General features: G+C 44.3%; 1 protein-coding gene across 2 annotated transcripts in view; it reads left to right on the top strand.

Moving 5' to 3' along the window:
- The window catches only part of USP16 (ubiquitin specific peptidase 16), a 1134075-nt gene that overhangs the window by 59843 nt on the left and 1053294 nt on the right, over nucleotides 1-20938 (top strand). For both annotated transcript variants that reach the window (XM_069636367.1, XM_069636368.1), the window contains exons 3-5: nucleotides 2355-2530; nucleotides 18009-18112; nucleotides 20492-20607. In XM_069636367.1, the coding sequence (XP_069492468.1) occupies nucleotides 2355-2530; nucleotides 18009-18112; nucleotides 20492-20607 (396 nt within the window). The remainder of the gene's footprint in view (nucleotides 1-2354; nucleotides 2531-18008; nucleotides 18113-20491; nucleotides 20608-20938) is intronic.

Here is a 20938-nt window from a genome sequence, read left to right as displayed (position 1 = left end):
GAGCGCAGAATCGGCTCTGCTTCCTGCCTCCCTGCATTTGCGATTTATATATCCCGTTCCATCCATGTAACGTGGTAGTCGTCGGCGTGTGTCTAGATCCACCGCCGGATCGTCTTGAGTGCTCTGCTTCACCTCAATTGCAAAGCGGGGCTTCCAGTCCGATACCGCATTATTCTTCTTTCGCACCTGCAGGCGTACTCGGTGACTTGGAGGCTGCCTGCTCTGTTCCGCCACACTGCTACTGCACCTTGGCATATATTAAGTGCTCGGGTCTTTGCACCTGTTCATTCACTTGCACGGCGCGACCATGTATCCTCCGACCAGCTGTACCTTGCGGTCCTGCTGGTTGCCTTATGCACGACAGCTGTAGTCTTTACCGATGCTGTTGATACTCTTTCCGACCCTCCCTCAGTAAACCTGGTCTGTTCTTGGTGGAAGACGGCACAACGCTTCAGTCTTTTGGTCCAACTGTGCTGAGCTCTTCTCTTTGTATTCAGCTGGGTGCCATTTTGTATTCTTCGTCGGCTGGATCACGCTACTTCACCAACTCATAATTCACAGCTACTTATGCATTCCGCACCAAGCTTTCAACCGCTGCATGCCCTTGATATTCATACTACTACCACTCCATATCCACGACTCGCAGCAGACTCATCGCAAATTTTTTCAGCAGGATTACTGACTTATCGGCAGGAACACCTAGAGGTCACGTTTCAGTCTGCGGCCATGTAGCCACACCGCTTATTATTTGATAGTGGTAGCGTGCTCCCATCTTAGATTTAGGTTTAGATTAGGTGTTTTCTCACCCATTTATACAGTTTAATAAACACCCTTAACTGTGATCACTTGTGTCTGTCTTTACTGTTGCTAACACATCTATTTGCTGCTGTACCTTCTCACATCACCTCCTTCTCCAGATACTGCTCGCTAATCTATGCAGAGCATGTGATCTAAGCAGATCAACAAGCCTCAGAAGGTATACATTACTCACCGTAATTGTATTTCTGGTGCTTGTATCTGCTTAAATTCACATGTGCCCACCCTTCCTCGACTTCTGGAGTCAAAGTCGCATAGCGGTTTTCTGCTCTATTTCTGTTTTTCCGCTTTATCACATCTGTACTCGTGCTACACTTCATGCAACCTCATGCCGGATACAAACAATCTGAGGGACCTCGAGGTGTGAAGGTCCATGGGTACAATAGATGTCACACTAAAGATAGTATTACGAACACGCCCAATCGACGTCCATTTTCGAGTTTCGAAAACAAATCTTGTAATACTTTGCAACTACCACTAGATGTCAGAGTATGCAGAGGGTTTATAGTCATAACATCGAAAACAAAAAAGTCGAAAGTCAAGAAATGTAAAAAAAAAGTCGCATTTCTTTTTTGACATTTTTTATTCGAAATGGGGGAGGGGGGTTCCCCCAACCCCCTTTTTAAATTTTTTTTTTAAATTTTTTTTAAATGCAAGAGCCAAAAATAAATATAAATAAAAAAATAAATCATTCAACTTTTTTTTCGGCATTGTTTTCAATTTTTTTTTTTTTTTACTTACGCCATTTCTTTTTCGATTTTATGTCTGCACACCTATGCAGAGCAGGTGAATCTAAGCAAATACCAGCATCATAAATAAGATTACGTTGGGTAATGTATCCCATTATATGTGCAAAACGTGTGCAATGGCAAACTTTTAACATTCAAATAAATTGGGCAACTTGTTACAGCTCTATATATATATATATATATATATATATATATATATATATATATATATATATATATATATATATATATATATATATATATATATATATATATATATATATATATATATATATATATATATATAATATATATATATATATATATATATATATATATATATATTCATCTGTGTGCCCATCACAACAGTCCATTCATTCTCCATACCCAACTCCAAAATTACGTTACAAAATGCAGAGAAATCTCACTTTCCCACATAGAAGGCAGCAGATGTCTGGTGTTGGGTTTTAGGATAAGGTCCAAGAGGTGGGTGCGAAGGAGGTTGGGGACACTGGGGCAGGGAAAGAATTCAAGTAATTTGAAAGAGATGGCTGCGCCTGATGCCGTTCTTAAACACTAGCTTTGCGAATTTGGCTAAAAAGGGCTTTTCTATTAGCCATAATGGAGATGTATGTATATACAATATATGATCTAGTTCTACTGTGGGATGGTGTTGCAATTGCATTTTACATATATATATGTTTATTTCTGACATGGTTGGGCTGTACCTCAATCTCTGTGGCCTCTCCTTGAGGGTTGGAAATGCTTTGCTTGACCTGTTGTAATGTATTTGTTTTAATTATTTTACAGAGCACTCTTGTACACACATTCGCAAGGGTTTGGAGCAAGGGAATCTGAAAAGGGCATTACCGGAGGTTGAATGGAACACTTGCCAAGACTGCCAGACAGATAACGAGGCAAAAGAGAACATAGAGGAGGAAATAGACATACCATCGGTCTGGCTTTGTCTAAAATGTGGCCACCGGGTATGTGTTACTGTACATTGATGTATTTTTTAAAAGGGTTAAAGCTGTTAATTTCTGCTTACAAAAATGCCTACACTACCTATAATTGAGCACCATGCTGAATTCAGAACATTGATTGGCCTCGGAATGGTTGTAATTTGACAGACCTACAGGATGTACTTCCGAGTAACCAGCGCCACAGACCCTGATGCAAATAAGATTTGTGGATGTATTTGCTGTGTATGTATATAGTTGTTCGCTGTCAAAGACATTCCACCTTAAAGTAATAAAAAGTGTACTTTCTCTGTGAGATGAGTGACCGCTGTGTCCTGTTGGAGGGTTTGGGGAAGGCTATAGTAGACTGCATTAAAAATAATGACCTTGCTGAAGCCATAATAGAGGGCATAAAAACAGTTTTCCCAACAGAAGCCACACACTGTCTCCAGTGATTTTGTAATTGTATGGGCCTCCCCTAAAATACGTTTGAATAAAAGTGTGATTCCTGATATTTGCCATTAGCTTGAGTGAGGATCCTGTTTGTACCACTTTCCCTAACCTAACTGACTTATTCCCTGATCCTCATCAGGGATGCCAATCCGGATTGTGTACCTAAGACCCGAGTTTCTCGTGGTTAGGGTGTCCTAAAAGTGTCCTAAAACCAAGCCTTCTTGTGCATCTAGCTGTGTGGCCTCCGTTGTCTGGTGGGATCTCTTTTGTAGCCTGGTGATATCCCAGCCAGGAACCTCTGAGTAAATCCAGTACTGAGTCCAACAGCTAGACATTCCTTCAGGTGAGCGAGTGGGATGCAGATGTGGCTGCATTTAGTGATGCTTACTGCTTACCTGGAGAGTAAGGGCTTCATTTCCCAGAACCAGCTACAACCTGCTTTGTGAATGGTGTGGACTCGGCCTTGAATCTACACATGGAGACAGAGCCCGGGAAGAAGCCTGTAAAAGCTGAATGGGATTGCCTCTGACAGTTTGAATGTTGCCCTGTGATTAGGAGCTGAATTTTCTCTCAGCCACCAGCGTTTCTGTTTAAACTGAGATTATACATTCTTAGCATGTAGAACCTGGGGATATGTACCGAAGAACAGAAGTCAACCTGAAGTAGCTGTGCTGCTCTCTGAACTCGCACATCCGTCTGTATCTGCAGATTCCTGCTGAACAGAACGAACCAGGGATCCTTCGCCTAACCCATTGCATACAGTTGGGTTGAAAACCTCAGCAAGCCCTTGCCACTGGAAGCCTTTCTTACCACTGAGACGGACGCACTGAACGAAAGGATCATCACTGGCTGACCGAGCCCATAGCCAGTAGTGGCAATCTGAAAGCAAAGACACAAACCGGCAAGCTAAAACTACAGTTTGCACTCCAAGGAGTTAATCTCCTTAAATGATCTGGATCTGCAGGTCACTACTTGCATCTCCTGGTACCAAACCTGGATCAACATCTCTGAAGCATGGCTCCATAACAAACCATTTTGCTTAAAGATCTGTTTCTTTGCCACCAGTACTGTTGCTGCAGCTCTGGATCCTAGCTATTGCTATCATTCACCTTTCACCTTGCTAGGGCCTTAAGAGTTAACAGCCAGTGATGGGAAGAATCCCAAGTTACCTAATAAGTATGTTCACTGGACTCGGATTTCCTTTGGAAGGCACCTATGTTTTTCCAAAGTCGGGTACTATCTTTTGCATTGAACCTATGTCTAACTTTGAGCTCTATGTAAAAATGAGGAACCAAAGCATAAGCACCAATATCGCAATCAGATGCCGGTCCAGATCTTAAATGTTTGCTTTGAGAGACTAACTCTCAGTTGAGCAGATGCAGTTCATGAGGTACCTCTGGTACAAACTGTCCAACTTGGTGCCAAAATTAACCATTTGACCTTAAATGTGAGAATGATCATAACCAGGTAGGTCATGATATGAGAACACCCCTACTGTACAGTCTTTCTGATCTGTTTTACTCTCTTGTAACCTACTGTAAGGATGCAGGAGGATGAGACTGACAAACAGGTGGCATGGTGATTACTATAGACCTTTATTAGTCAAGAAAAATAAAGGGAACACCTAACTTTCCCCATCTCCAAAAGGGTGTTTGCCTGCCTCAACTAAAACACTAAGGGTTCTGTCAGAATGTCTGTGTAAATCAATAGTCCACTGTCCTGTGTCAAAATCCTACTTCTGTCCACTACACCTAAAACTAAACGTAAAATAAAGTAGACCACCTTGGTCCAGAAGAATGACTCCCTTCTTCTGGACTGGGATCACTTTCAGGCTTTGACTTTTTCTTAAGGGAATTACTCCCTTCCTCAGGTCAAAATTGTCCTGCAACACAAAGTTCCAGCACTTCTCTTTGGCAGGCACACTGGTTATCTTTTAACTCCCAATAACCAAGTCTTTTCAGCTTTGGTGAACATGAGAATTACTCCCTTCTCCTGGTATCTTGATTTTGCAGTGCAGCACAACCAAAGGGAATGACTTCCTCCTTCTCCTAGCCTAGCTTTTTTTTTTTGTTTCACAATTCAACAGTTTTGTTTTGAGGGTCCCATACCCAGGCTTCCCTGCTTCAGACTGGGGCAGACTTGGTTTACTCTCCTTTTAAGTACTGCAATGAGGAAGATGTTTTGTACTTCTCTTGTGGGTGTGAGTCCCAGCCCCATATTTCTCTACAGCCTTTTTCTGGCAGACCAGTTATACTCTTCTGCCAGGTACTGCTATGAAGAAGAGGACTTGTATGGATCGTCTTTTGTGGGTGTGGGTCCCAGACCTGGGTTTCTCTATTTCAGTCTTTGGCGTTCTTAATATTTGTTTTCGTCCCCCAGTGGTTCCCTCTTCACCCCCCTGCTCTGTGGGTCTAGAGTCCTCTATGACTCTGTTGTAGCCCCTCCAATTGTCCCGGCAACCTTTGTACCTGTAGGGTTCTTGCCGGTGTCCTTCGGTCGGTCGTTCTGGATTTTGTTTCGGGCTTCTTCTACCTTCTCTTGCTCTCTGGCGTGGTGCAGCGGCTCCACAGCCTGTGGTTCCTCGCAGGATTCTGTGAAGGCATCATGAAGCAAGACGCAGACAACAGATTCAAAGTTCAAACAAAATAACTTTATTAACTTAAATGTCAGGATGGTTGAAGGCTTAACTTATGCTATGGTGAGATTTCCCTACCTGAACGAAACCAAGGAAAGTCTGAGTTCAACTTAAGTCTGTCTGTGTCCAAAACCTATCCCTTCCCTCGCACCTAAAGCTAAACAATGTGTAGGAATGTCAATAATGAAGGAAATGGTGATCAACAAAGTTCTGAGATTCTTTCAGCTCTTAGCTTCCCTTTAAGCTTCCCTTCCCCAAGTTCAAGAAAATTCCACAAGTCTGAAGATTACCTTTCTACAGTTCAAGGCAATACAGTTCCACACAATCCTCTAGGTTCCCTTCCCCAAATTCAATGTAACACAGTTCACACAAAAGAGGGGATCTTGACGCTTCGTCCTCAAGACAGTATTTTTAGTTTCTCAAATCTGAGTTCCCTCCCCCAAGGTGTTTTTGATTGGCATTTTACAAAGTTAACCAAACAGTACCGCCACACCCCCCTCCCCCCACCCGCCCCTTCCATCCCTTCTCCCTCAACCCCCAATCACCCGAGCTGTTGGATGTTTAGCATGCAAGATGGTACAAAACAAAAATCTTTCATTGTTATCAGTTATTTGAAAGGCATTTGGCAATGCCCAAAATCCGAATGTTCAACTGGCACAGTTGAATCCGATTGTCATCCCTCAAATAATCCAACAAAACACCCCATCCTGTCCTGAACTTTTGGTTATCCCCCTTTAGGTTATAGGTGACCCATTCCATGGCCAATATATGCCAAATTGTAATTGACCATTCATGGTAGGGAGGAGTAGCCTCATTTTTCGAGTTCCGGGTAATCGCAAGTAAACCCGGCAATGTCAAAACCTTACATGCCTTAAAGTGTGCCCTTCTTTGTGGTGCCATATCCTTTGTACAAAGTCCCAGAATACATTCTCCTATCCCCATGGGTGTATCTATCCATACCACCACCTGCATTGTCGAGCACACTTAACCCCAGAATGATTTCCAGGCCGGACGAGACAACCAAATGTGGAGCCAATCCCCTCAGACCCTTACATCTTCGCCAACAATCCGGTGATGTCACCGGGGTACATAGAACTGAGCATCTTCGGGGTATAATGCCATTGGGTGAGAATTTTATACCACATTGCCCTTAGTTGAATGGATCGAGTGAGCTTCGAAATCTTGTCCCATAGGACCTCCCATTCCTCCAGATATTTGTCGATCCCGGGTACGTTCCCACTTTCCCATGTAAGTCCACCTTTCCCGGGAGCCCCCTTAATATATTAATGCATAGAATGCTGAAATAAAATGTCACCTGAGTGAGAAATAATATATTTTTCAAATGCAGTAAGTTGTCTTTCTGCTATCAATTTATCGGGGGGGGGGGAATGCCCAGTGCCCAAGCCTATCACCTTCCGTGAGGCCGAAATATTGTTTACACTGCTCAAAGGCTTTAACTTCCTGACCATGCATCAAATCTTTGAGTCTTAAAAATCCTGCCTCCCTCCAATTCCCTAAGGCTCTCACCTTCATCGCTGGCATAAACTGGGGAATTCCCAAATAGTGGTGTGAATGGACCCGGAATATTTGAAATATGCCTCTGTTTTACCACTTCACCCCACACCTCACCCACATGCCTCAATACCTGGAGGACTTACCTCCTTGGCTAACCATAAAACAGCATCTAATGGACCCCTCACCACTGCTCTTTGCATGGAAACCCAGTGTTTACTATCATCCCCCGTTAATCAATGCTTCAGCACCCTCAATTGGGCACCCAGTAATACTGTCTAAAATCGGCAACAGCCATTCCTCCCCTATTCCTCTGGGCCATTAAAGTTCACGGGAAAATATGCAGTCTTTTATTATGACATATAAATGCATGGGCGATTCTTGAGTGACTTAAAGAAATTCCCGGGAAGGGAGACCGGCAGGGCTTGAAAGTAATAAAGCAAGCGTGGGAGGGTCACAATCTTTATAGAGGCCATACGCCCCAACCACGATATATCTAGATGATTCCAACGTCTCAAGTCTATTTTAAGACTGTTGAGCAACCTGGGATAGTTCGCCTCATATAGCTTTGCCATAGACTTCGTAATGCAAATCCCTAAATATTTTATTTTCTCTTCCGCCCACTGAAATTGGGTACACCCCTTTATCTCACCTAACTTTTCCCTTGATAGTATACGATTTAATAGCTCTGATTTATGTGTATTGATTTTTGAAAACCTGACACTTCACCAAACAAAGCCAACTCTAAGCTATTGCCCTTAGGGACTCTGCAGGGTCCGAAAGAGCCAACAACATATCGGCAAATGCCATTGTTTTATGTTCACACCCCCCAAAATGAATAACTTTCACACCTGGTGCTTCCCGTAAACGCTGCACAAGGGGTTCCAGATAAATCTCATAGACCAAGGGAGACGGCAGGCACCCTTGTTTAATCCCCCTCTCCAATCGTCTCGGGCCAGAGAGCTGTCCATTAATGGCCATGGGGGTTTAATAATTGGCTTGTTTCCTCTGAAGATGACATTCCCTAAACCCCATCCTTATCATCATTCGAAAGAGAAATAACCTTTCCACCCGGTCAAATGCCTTTTTGGCATCTAAAGCTAGTAGAACCACTGGAATCCTCACTACCTTTTTCTACTAGATGACAAACACTTCGTGTATTGTCAAAAGTTTGGCATTGCTTAATGAAACCCGCCTGATCGGGTTCTATTATGGTTTGGAGCCTATCCTCCAGTTGAGAAGCTAAGATTTTAGTATATATTTTAAGCGTCGATTTTGATTAGTGGTATTAGGCGATATGAGTCGCACCGTGTCTCGTCTTTGGCTGGTTTCGGGAGTATCACTGTCAGGATGCTGGGTCCTGAGCTGGTAATCCGGTAGAAGAACTAGAAGCGTAGCTGTAGAGTTCTTCCTACCAATGTATCCTTTTTGTATTTCTAAATAAACTACAAAGGAATCAATTAGCCGAAAGATGGAATATCTGCATCGGTTGTTGAAGTGTTCGGACACCGTTGACTGTAGAAATGGAAAGACCTTATATCAGAACAAAATTCTCCCAAGAACAATGTACAAGAAAGAATGAGAGATTGCCAGGAATGCTATATCAGTAAGAATCAATAAACTAAGATGGATATGACTTATCACTGTGGGTCATTAGAAAAGTGGAACTCGTGCAGCACCCAGCCTATCCCTGAAACCTGACGGCACAAGGACGCCTAGGCGGAAACCAACAGTCTCTAGTCCAATACTACCCTGACGGAACGAGGACGCCTATCGACCTGAGCGCCAATAATCAGTCTCTAGTTCGGGCGCTTTGGAGTTTGGGTAGTGCAGGTTGACTCTAGATAGTAAGGGTATGGGGGTGCAGGTTCACTCTAGGTAGTAAGGGTATGGTAGTCGGATCCAAGTATAGGTGCAGTGCCAAGTTGGTCAGGAGAGTGTAAGTTCCTTTAGGTCTCACAGGATGACTTTCCCAACTTGCAGACCAATTGTGTGTGAAGGGCTGCAATGCATGCGGGCAGTGAAAGTTTGGCAATCCGAAGACAAAGGCAGGTCAAAAAATGTTCCGGAGTCAGCAACGTGCGGGCATTGAGGTTTGGCAATCCGAAGACAAAGGCAGGTCAGTAAACGTTCCGTAGTTAGCAACATGCGGGCAATGAAGGTTTGGCAATACAAGGGCAAAACAGGTCAGTGGAGCAGGCCGAAGTCGGAAACAAGGGAGGCAAATACAAGCAAGGGGAATGGACAAAAGGGGGTCAAGAACAAGAGCAAAGATGTGCCGAGCAAACACTAGCCTTGATTCGAAATCGGAAGCAGCGAGTGCAGTAACCTGGAAGCGTTATAACTGGTGGCCGCGACCTCGCTTGACGACTCCCCTGCGGAACGCGACAGCGTTGCGCTTGTGGAGAGGACGCCAGTCGCCATGGTAACAAGGCTGTGTGAGTTCTGAGGCGATTACGGCTGCAACTAAGTACTACATGTTGCGAAATGCTCGAAGGAGGGTTTCCAGGTGGTTTAAAAGTGAGAGTGCTGCTGGTGTCTTGGGCTAATCCTGACAATCGCCAATTTAGCCTGATACATCGAGGCTGTAATATGCCCAGTCCTTTCAAAGGAGTTATACAGTCTCGTTAGATGGGGGACAAGGGTTTTCTGATATTTCTGATAGAAAACGGTGGTAAAGATGTCAGGCCGGAGCCTTGTTCAAGGGGAGTTTTCCAATAGCTACACTAACTTCCTCCTATATTATGTCCTTCTCTAGATCTTCCCTATCTTCTCTCAGCAGCATTGGAAGACAGTCAAATTAGTGTTTAAGGGTTTGTCCCAAAGCCTATCTGAGGAATACAAAGCTTCATAGAAGCGTTCAAAACACACTATGATCCCCTCCGATCTACCACATCCTCCCCTCCCCTCCCTAATTCTTAGGCTTGTTTGGCCACCCCCCTCTGTCTCAGTTGTCGTGCTTATAGCCTCCCCGCTCTATTTCCCTTTACATAGTAAAATTGTTTAGTTGTAAGGAGGGTCCTCTCTGCCTTTCTAACCCTTAGTAACTCAAGCTGCCCTCCAATTGCTCAATGGGTTTTCATTGTGTCCCTCCTTGGATAGTTACCCATTTTCAGCATAATATTCTTAAGTTGTGCCTCTAAATCTTCCTCCTAACTGCCGGCTCACCTTTTCCCTCAGGTTCTTGCATGCCATCAATTCCCCATCATTACCGATTTACAAGCGCCCCACCATATACCCGGGGAGGTATCCGCCATCTCATTCTCTTCGAAATGCATCTGAACCTTCTACTCTATCTCAGCTGACAAGACTTTGTCCGCTGAGATCCATTCCAGTAATACCCACTGCCACAGCTCCCTTCGTCGAAGTGTCATGTCTAATATCGCTCCCAAGGGTGCATGGTCAGATGGCGCAATTGCCCCCAGAAATACTTAGCCAAATGTAATCCATACGCGACTGGGTTCTATGAACAGGCAAATAGAACGTGAATCCTGCTTCCGTACCCTTAAAAATGTGCCACATATTGACCAACCCCGAGTGTTTGAATTTGTCTTAAAGTTGCTGGGATGTTGTGCCCCCTGGGGCATATCCTACTCTACTTCTATCTGTCTCTGCATCCCATTCTATCCCCTGTTAATATAACGTACCCCTCTGTTATGTTTTCAAGTGTCACCAAGGTGGCCCTGAGAAGACATCCTGTCCGGAGTTGGGTACATACACCGTACCTACGGTAAATACCTCTTTCTTAATGCAAAACTTGACAAAAAGGTATATCCCTTGCTTGTCCTTCGTTGCTAGGCCATAAAGACCGCATGGAAACTAACGTACAATAACCATATACTTCAGTGACACGACAGACTCTAGGTTCGATTTCCAAACAAGTCTGGTTTATTTCATAGTATTTCAGACGGCCGACTGGGTCTCAACGTCTCGCAACGTGTGTTCCCAGACCTCGTGAGATTCAAGAGAGCGAGCAACGCTCAAGCGGTAATATGTAATGTGTATATATATATATAATCTTTACGAAGGCAATTCGATCTGCCCATAAACGTGTAATTCAAGCTAGGGCTCGGTGATCGACAGTCATGACTATTATGACACGTTATGACAGGTTTTCATTCAGTCTAAACATAGTTTATTCTAGCAATAGCAACAGAGACCTCTTTCTGTTTTGGGGAACATAGAGCTCTTAGCTCGGCAAAGACATCATGTTCTTAGCAAAGAAACATTCCTTAACACATTATCTGTGTGTCTCGGTTCATGAGCTAAGGGTCAGACAGTTCTGAAGCAGAAAATATCACTCTCCTCGAAAGAGCAGTGCTAGAAGAATATAATTCATGGTTTAACTGCCTTTTACTACAGCGTTTGCAAGGCAGGCTGGCACCTGGACTACCGATTAGATGCGGCTTCTGCTCAGCCTCAAGGACTTGGCGAGAGAGAAAAACAATGTATTTCTGCATAGTTTGACATTCCTGTCTGTGTTAGTATTTCAGCTTTCAGGCCGTGGCCTCGCACCGTGTGTGAGTTCGAGGCATATAATACATTTCGCAAAGCGTTTTGACAGAAAGGAAAACAGCAAATGGCTGACATTTCACAAAATGGACTCCCTCTGTTTACAATGAAGATTCTAGGATTGCAATGTTTGTCACATGATGTGATTGGTTTCTGGCCAACATACTATAGGGTCATTTCTGGTCTAACATCGTGGAACCCAGAATCGCCATGTGAGGATTATTTCTAAACGCTATCAAAATCCCTGCTTTCTTCTCATTCGCATTAGCCTGGAAAATCTGATTGTATCCCTTTAATCTAATTCACCATTTATCTTTCTTGCATATGTGGGTTTCTTGGAGCGTGAGAAAATCCGGATTCTCGTGCTTCAACTTACATCGCTTTCCTGGTGAGTTTATCCCTCTAATATTGTACGTGTTGATTTTAAAACCCATGGAAAATCCATGGCCTTTCAAATTCCATCCCCCTCCTATGACCCCTTGTCTCTGGTCCCCGTTGGGAGCACCAGATGTTAGCAATTAGTGTAGATGACCCATGTTTGGACCATTGTACCTCTTACTATCTTTCCCGCCTCTCCAGTGCACACCACCTCACTTGCCCAACAGCTCGCCCTCCCATTCCCACCCCCAAACCCCTTGCAATTAAACCCAGGCTGGTTCATGGGTCCTAGTGACAACTTCGGGGAAAATCCCTAGCCATGTACCTGTAAACTACCTGAATTTTACCAACTGTGGAGAGATGAACTAACCCTCTCCCTAAGATCCAAATCGGGCCCCCTAGCCCAACCCCCAACCTTGCCCTGTCCCCGAATGACTACCCTTGTTCATCCCCCACCAAGTCTGACAACCTGCCTTCACTCACCAGTGCACCAGGCCCCCCCTCCATCACCCATCTCTGCGTGGCATTTCCCCCGGCTTATCCCAGTCTTTCGTGCTTGGGCTTTTCTGTTGTCCCGCTTTACCGTGGGCCACTCCCATTGCTGCCTCTGCTGGGTGTTTCAGGTTCCAAAATCCTGTGTCCCAGTCCGATCACTGCTCTCTGGTGCCACCACATTAAGACCTTTTTCACATTTTGTCACTCTGAGCTGCCTTCCTTTCCAGGAAAATAACAAACCAAAAGGAAATGTCCACTGATATCGAACCTTTTACTGATTAAGAATGCTGGTAACTGGATCCATCATCCTCCATTTGAGAAGAGTAGAGTATGCTAAGCCGTGGAAAAGCTATACTTCCGAGCCATTGATGGTCAAAGACGTACCTGCTCGTGCTGCCCTCAAAATTTCTTCTTTCTGGCCATAAGAAGTAAATGCAGCCAAAAGATCCCTTAGTCAGGGAACCTCCTTTTTTTTTTTTTTTTTTTTTTTTTTTTTTTTTTTTTTTTTTTGTTGGTCCCACTCTGTGAATCGTATCTAAATGAATCTTGTCCGAGGGAATCTCCAAAAGCACTTCAGAGCAAAAGGTTTGAATTGATTGCATAAGATCTTTTTCGAGGGTGGCGCTAGAGAGCAAGACCGGGATGGTGGCTCTTCCTTGAGCTCTGCATAGAGCTCCTAATAATCCTGAAACATCTGCGGTCGAGGCGATCTTAATTACACTTCAATGGCGTCGGAGAGCCCTTAGCAGTTCCCGGCCACATCGCACAAGTAAGATCCCTAGATCTGCCCCCCCCCCCCAGCATCCGAGGAATTGATGTGGCACAGTGGGCCTGCTGGAGTGCCCGAGGGCGGAGACATGACCCGCCCCCCGCAACATTGAGAGCCCGGGGTGGCTTGGCTCCCTTAGGTGCACGACGTGGGTGAAGGACCCGCCGGTCATCAGAAACGGTCAAAGCAACAGTGGAAGAGATGACGGCAACACAGCGCAGGAAGGCCTCCTGTGGGGGCCCAGCTGCAGGATCACCCCATGGGACAACCCAAACTGTTGGCCGGTGAGTGGGGACGGGAACGCCATAGCAGGCATAGCAGAAAACAAGGGGTGTCTGGAGCGAGCACGGGAACATGCAATCCTCGGCCGCTTCACTTGTGAGGTTGGACCGGAAGGAGAGCGGGTACAAAGCCTGGGCGCCCTCCCCTAGTCTAGGACACACTATAACTAGTGCAGGTCTGAGCCAGCCCCCAGGCACATCAACCTACCGAAGGACACTCCTGTGACCCTACCTTCACTGGAGCGGGTTGAGATACTGTGGCTGACCATCTCTGTTGGGGGAAAATGCACTGTAGCCGCTTGGCCCCGACTACCCCACCCACGGATGCATGCACCTGCCTAACTCTGGGACCCCGCTCAGTCAAAGCACAGCGTCTACACTACAGAGAAAGACCCCTGATTCTCGCAAGCACTCCTGGACAGACTGTATCGCGCACCAAGGGGGACAGTCACCGAATATGGGGAAATCCAACAAAATGCAACAAACTGAATTTTGAAAGTGGAATCTCCACCAGAACATCCAGACCTCGGGTGGAAACGTCTGAATCAACGGTGGAGACAGTAGAGCGTGCCGCCCAAGCTCCAGAGGTGGACATTCGAGAAATTCTGCTAGATCTAAAGGCAGGCATCCTAGGTCTTGACTCTAAGCTAGACTTGTTATCCTCCAAGGTTGACCTACTACAACACCGACTGAACAAACATGGTGACCGCCTAGACGAGGTGGGGCACAGGGTGTCTGGGCTGGAGGATGGAAATACTTCACTTATCGCCAGAGTGTCATCGCTCGAGGTCCAGGTCAAATCGGTAACTGCTAAAAATGAAGATTTGGAGGTAAGAGCCCATCGCAACAATATTCGTCATGTCAGTGTAAGGAAACGGCAGAGGCTACCCAACATGGAAGAATTTGTGGAAGCCCTGTGCAAAGACTTGTTTGGAGAGCCCGCATTCTCTCCATTGTTTGTGGTGGAGAGATCCCCCCCCCTGCTAGTCTCTGCCACCCAGGCCTCCCTGTTGCTCTCTCTGCTGCAATTTTGATCTCCCTTTATACATCTGCAACCCTTTAGCATGTTGCAGGTGTGGATTTTAAATTGGGCTTGCCTTGACCATAATTAAATGGACATGCCTGGCCTATAAAACACTCTACAGGCATCTTTTTCATCCCAGTACTAGAGTGGTGAAATGCGAGGTTACTGTTCATTACTCCTAGTCGCCTCTTCATCGTCCGGTTACCGTCTGGGGTAAAAGAAAACAGGGGAGAGGTCTTACAATAGTCTATGAAGGCCGGGGCGGGTCTGGGGGGTTAGGTTGGTCTTCAATTGGAAAAGGGGTATACCATGTCTCGCCTGTGGACGCCCCACTCCCAATCCCCAAAGACTCACCACCCAGGTGATCCTCCCTCCCTTCTACACCCCCAGGGTCAGGATACAAGAGTGTGATGGCCTTTCCCTGGCCACCTGAGAAGAGGATCCAGGAGAGTAGGAGTGGGAATACCCTCAGGTTTCCCACAATGCGCATCTTCACTTGGCCCTGCGGTCCAACTTCCTCGCATGCGTGAACCTTTGCTTCGCCAGCTTTCCAGTCAGTCTGTCCATGACAGACCGGACAGGGACGCCTTTGCCTTCTCGCCAGGGTCACGATACTCAACCTCTTCTGTCCTCTGCGCTGAACGGTTCTTATGCTCGCGGCCCCTCCAGGGATGGCTTCACAGCATGGTAAGTCCTTCTTTCATTGTTATCGTAAGCGGGCACAGAAGACTAGACTGTTCATTCAAGTTCTCACCATTGCTCTTCCTTATTCTGCACCTTTTCCTCGTACCAGTACTTGTTAAGTAGGTCTCCCTTAGGTAGTCCCTGCTCTTCCTCGTCTGAGTAGTTAAGATTTTGGACTTGCAAACATACATGAAAGTATGGGATAGGAAGGTGTACAGTGTGTGGGTGGAGGGTTGGCATACAGCATTCTCCCGAGATGTTCTCCTTTGTCCCCAGAGGGGGGAGTCTTTCACCTGAGAACCTCCTGCTGTGCCCCCTTTCCCCCAGTGGGACTGTCTGGTAGCAGCCTCACCACCCTGGCCTCAAGGGGAAGGGGTCCCTCCTCTGGGAGAAGAGTCGACATAGCGGGATTTGTCACACTATGTACATAAACATTTGACTTGTTTCAAAAGATAAAGTATATTTTCTCTCCGTGGACATGATTTTATTCAATGTTATAATGTCTGACCCTGCATTTTAGCCATCCAGCTCCCCCTACCCCTGCAAACAGTTAACCTCAACCTCTCAGCCAATGACATCAATAGATGTGACATGGACTGCTTAAAGTAGTCAATTTGCCTTTTATGAAAGAACTAACTCCACTCCCTGAAGATAGGGATGGGAGTAACTTTCCTAATGAGAAATACACAATTGAGTGAACTTAACTGCTTGGTTGGTCCAGTGTCATACTGGTACAGGTGCTGCCAAAACCTCCCATCACCACCTCAGTATGTGGTCTTAAGATAGATGTTCACCCCCCCTGCCTCTGTCCCCGTTTTGGAGTTATTTAGCATACTGGATACCAGATCAGTAGTCTTGACCAGCCTACAGTGGTCTTTATGTACACACTGTCCTGTGTATTTCCTTTGAACCAGTGGGCTGTGGCTTTGTTCTGAGCAGCCTCTGGCTGGTCCCTTTCGGCAGTAGTAGTAGTAGTAGTAGTGGTGTGGAGGAGGGAGGGCTAGGGTAACAGTGGGTGGATAATATCAGACGGTGGAGGCGAGGCCTACAAAGAGTACCTAGGTTAACGTTATGCCTTGTTGAAACGACCCTTCTTTGGTGCTGCTATCAACTGTTGGAATGCTCTTTCTACTGAGAAGCGATTGATCCCAGAATATTAGAATAATATGAAACTCTTGGTCCTGGAAGGTTGCATATTATTTCTCAATTTAAATGTTCTTATTTGCTGTTTCTTTTAAGAGTTGTGTTTTACTTTTGCTTAGTTTTAATAGGGTTATATTTTTTATATTCTGTATGTGTTAATTCTGTAAAGCACTCTATTGCACTTGTTGCCTTGTTCGCGCAATATAAACATTTTAAATTAAAGGAGTGAGAGGTATCGGCATGCACAGTAGAGGGGGAATGGAAGTGGGCATAGGAAGAGTTTAGAAAGAGAAAACGAGAGGGAACAGAGAGAGTGAGACCGAATCAAGTGTCTACAAGGCACACAGTTCACATCCCTTTGGCCCACGAACTACTAGGGAGAGGAGAAGTCCCAGAGGGAATTTAGTGAGAACGGGCCGAGGGCCTTTAGGTCAACATCTCAGTTCCTCCAGCACTTAGCATTCTGAGGGATAAACAATTGCTATATAGTAACCTGGGGCTATGGACGACTGGGCTTAAGGAGGGTGCTGCTTGTAGACGAGAGGGAGAGGGAGAGAGAGAGGGACGGCACTCACATTTTAATAAAAACCCTTGAACCTCCTTTTGCGGTTTCAAGTGATTCTGTTTTTGTGCCATCTGTGACATGTATTTTTGACTTTTGTTTAACAAAATCCCTTTAGACTTATTCTGGTGTCCTTAGTTGTGTTCCACAGCCATGTGACATCCCATTAATGGCAGTACCAGACTGATTTGCATGTGGCTGGTGCCCTTTTGCAATGGCACAGGTGGGCTAAAAACAGTGGCATAAAAGGTTCTGCAGTGCCAGTGGTTAAGGTGAATTCAAAACCTTCCCTGCATCCAATTTTTATGGCTATTGCAGGCACTGGGTGACCATCCAGGATGTGGGTAGGATAGGCAAAGCCCTGCCAAACCACTGGGAATACATTTTTGCCATACTTCTAATTGGATAGGGAAATCATGTTATACTTTTCCTTGATGGTTTTAAGGTTAGAAATGCCAACAAAATTTTTTTAAAAAACTAAAAGTGGTAGAAACATACGGATTTTAGAATCTTTTTTCCCTGTGTTCTTTCAATCATACGTCCCCACTCTTTGTACTTAAATGGATGTATAAAAGATTCAGTTTTACTGTTGAATAGTAGGTGTATTCTGCATACTTCCTCAACTAACTTTTGGTGTACATCATTTTGTCATACAAGTCACCATTCCCCAACATCAGTTTCAGCCTTTTAATAAATATCAAAGTAATCGGACACAACACATTCGCACTGTAGATGATTCTGCCCCATTTATGGTGAGCCTCTAAACGTGTTGTGCTTCATGCACAAGTCATATTATACTCTTTACATTGAAATAACAATTTCACTGGAAAATGTTGATTTTTTAACACGACCCATCTTGTGCAATATGTTTTTAATTGTTATCATAACAGGTGACTGTGTTCTCCCTAAATACTGTCCCTAACCTTGAACAGTGATTTTTCTCATTTCATTTGCAGTGTGTTTTGGTGTAAAACCTGAGCGGTCATGACTGGATACTGTATTTTCATTCATAAGCGTAACATTTGTATTTTCTAGTGATATTTGATTATTGTTGTAGGGATGTGACCGAAATTCACAGGAAAAACATGCTTTACAACACTACAATACACCACGGTCAGACTGTCATTGTTTGGTTCTCAATTTGGACAACTGGAGTGTCTGGTGAGTTTGTATTGGAGTAAGTATGCTTTAGATGGAGTAAAAAGCAAGTGAAACATAATTTGCATGCTTGAAACCCACAATAGGAATTTATATATGCTTGCCAGTTTATTTACCCACGTGTCCAGTGAAATGTTATATCCTTCATGCTACGGCTTATAAGCATGTTTAATGGAGGGAACATATTTATCTGACTTGCACATATAGAGCATGTAAACTCCAAAATGTTTGTTTTCCCCCCTCCCGATATGAGGCATGTGTAGGTTTGCATTGGGGTTGGGGTATCCATCCGATATAAAAGCTGAAAGTAGCTGCTTTTTTGTAGCTCTGGTTTGATGAGAGAAATCTAAACATAGAACATTTATTCAGTTTGATCAGTTTACCCATAATGGTCCACAGATGTGACCGAGATCTTCATTTTCTATTTTGGGACATAGATGCCTGACTGCAAATACAGCTGCTAAAGCTTGTTACAGCGTGTTGCAAAGGTTAATTTATTTCATGAGCAAGTTAAACCCTCCATTTATTCCTCGTTAGCTGCTGAATGCGTAGATACCATACCATTGAGTTTGCATACATGTTGTGAACGCAACCAGTGCTAAAATGGTGTCAACGTGCATAGATTCAATGAAAATGTCTATTGAAGGTTTGCGGTCATTCAGAATGGACACTACCTTGCACTTGCGCGATCTCAATGTCACCTGGCCTAGTAGGATCGTTGTCTGTCTTCCCTATTGCCCCTCCTTTGCCTCGTTGCACCTTTAAACACTTGTGTATAGACGCGTGATAAATGCCATATCACTTTTACAGCAGAAGGGTTAATTGTACACCAAGTCCAAAAATCGCTTTATTTTATTTAATTATATTAAGTTAATCACTGAAGTGCAAACCTTGAGCCAAAGGCCTCATGGAGGGCTGCACAATTAAACTGCAGCCAACTGTACAACAAGATACAATGCATAAGATATACAATCTCATAAATGTCCTCGATACAAACCCTGACCACAAATGGAAATCTGTTAAAACAACAAACAAAACAAAAAAGAAAGGCTTTAAGACCCTGTTGAGAAGTTACAAGTTAGGGTGTCTTATTTTGCAAGGACGAGTTCCAAAATTTGGGGGAGCAACTAAGAAAGCTCCTTTTAAGTTGTACTCTTTCTTGCTCTGGGAGTTGTCAGCATGATATTATATGATATGGCATTTAGAACGCTCCTATAGACAAGTGTTTCAAGCATCAGATGGTCTTTACCAGGTGAGGCACATATCCCATCCAAAAATAGTAATTTAGTTGAAGTCGTATAGATGTGTTAAAGGTTAGGTAGCCCAGTTTAAACGGAATCTCTGCATCCAGTGGTAACCAACGTAGGGACGTGAACGGAGGGGAAACGCAATCATATTTTCGTGCCCCCATTGTTAAATGGGCAACTTGGTGTCTGAGCTTGAAAAGAGATTTTAGTTGCCAATAAGAAACGACCAATTGAGCTCCTTCAGAGTTTAGGAGTAATGCCATCATGGACTAAGAATGTTTTGGATTTTTAAATTTAAGACTCACCAGGCCATCCAGGCCTCCATCTCTGTTGGGCAGCTACCCAGGAGGTGGATATCCTCGACTAACACCTGTAGATATAATTGTATCAAATGTACAGGGGATAGGATGGACTTGTGGTGCTTTCCACATTGTACAGGCATGGTGGGAGGAAAATCTGGTGGAAGCTACTAGTACTGATTTGAATCTTCCCGAGAGGAAATATTCAAACCAATCCTTCATAACCCCTCCAATTCCCTTATGTGTGGATAAGATGGAAAGCAGCGCCACATTGTCTAACCTGTCTAAAGCTGCAGGGAGATCAAGACGCATAAACTGACGGGCACCCCATCAGTATATTCGAGGCTGTCCTTATCCACATGTAGAGTCGCTGACTCTGTTCTGGGCTGGAAAACCTAGTTGGCAAGATCTTAAAAGATGGTTACTTTTGACATGTGCTTTTAACTGACTCGTCACAGACTGGTCAATGTTCTTTCCTAAAAATGACATTTGTGATAGGTCTGGAATTGCTCAGTGTAGCATCGTCAAAGCCAGCGACTTTTTAACAGAGGATTAATTAAACCGTGTTTCAAGGCTTTCTAAAAACATCCCTCAGCAAGTGAGATTTTGAGAATTAGCCAAAAATATTCTTTGGGAAGCTGTTTTATTATTTTTGCTAGGATGCTCTATGCATACGAGTTTGTCTTTTGCGCAGTTGTCCCTCTTCATTCTCCAAACAAAGGGAACTGAAGCAGCTCTACCCAGCCAAAAGTAAGCAGTAAGCGTTGTAGTAAAATGGTAAGAAAATTAATTACTTTTTTGTTTTTCTCTTCCTCAAACTCCTTTTTTGGAGATAGGTGCTACTTGTGTGATGATGAAGTGCCATACAGCAGTTCAAATCGTTTAGGACAACTTGTGGATTATGTCCGTAAAGAAACAAACAAAAAAGCCTGTGTTCAAAACTCTAAATCCGGTAAGTAGTATACATTTAGCATAAAGTCAAATATAGCAAAATGCTTTGCTCTTCAAGACCAGAATCACTTTTGCGCTGTGAGGGCATTCTACAGATGAAATTCTAATTTTCAAAATAGGCTGCTATCTAATCAGGTGTACCTAGGTTATGTGCCACTCGGAAGCGGTTGCTGTACCCCATATGTCATTCTCTACTCAAAGATATAGTGCCTAGAAGTAGTAATTCAAATAAGTATTAGTGATGGAAAACATGCACACAAACCTTTGTTCCTTCACAAAACAATGCTTGCATAATTCCATAGCCGTATTATGAGGGGTTGTAGAGACCTGTG

The sequence above is a fragment of the Ambystoma mexicanum genome, chromosome 7p (assembly GCF_040938575.1).
Source record: "Ambystoma mexicanum isolate Mex_15411 chromosome 7p, UKY_AmexF1_1, whole genome shotgun sequence".
Classification (NCBI taxonomy): domain Eukaryota; kingdom Metazoa; phylum Chordata; class Amphibia; order Caudata; family Ambystomatidae; genus Ambystoma; species Ambystoma mexicanum.
The sequence above is the reverse complement of the archived record's forward strand: the minus strand, read 5'-3'. Positions and strand labels throughout refer to the sequence as shown.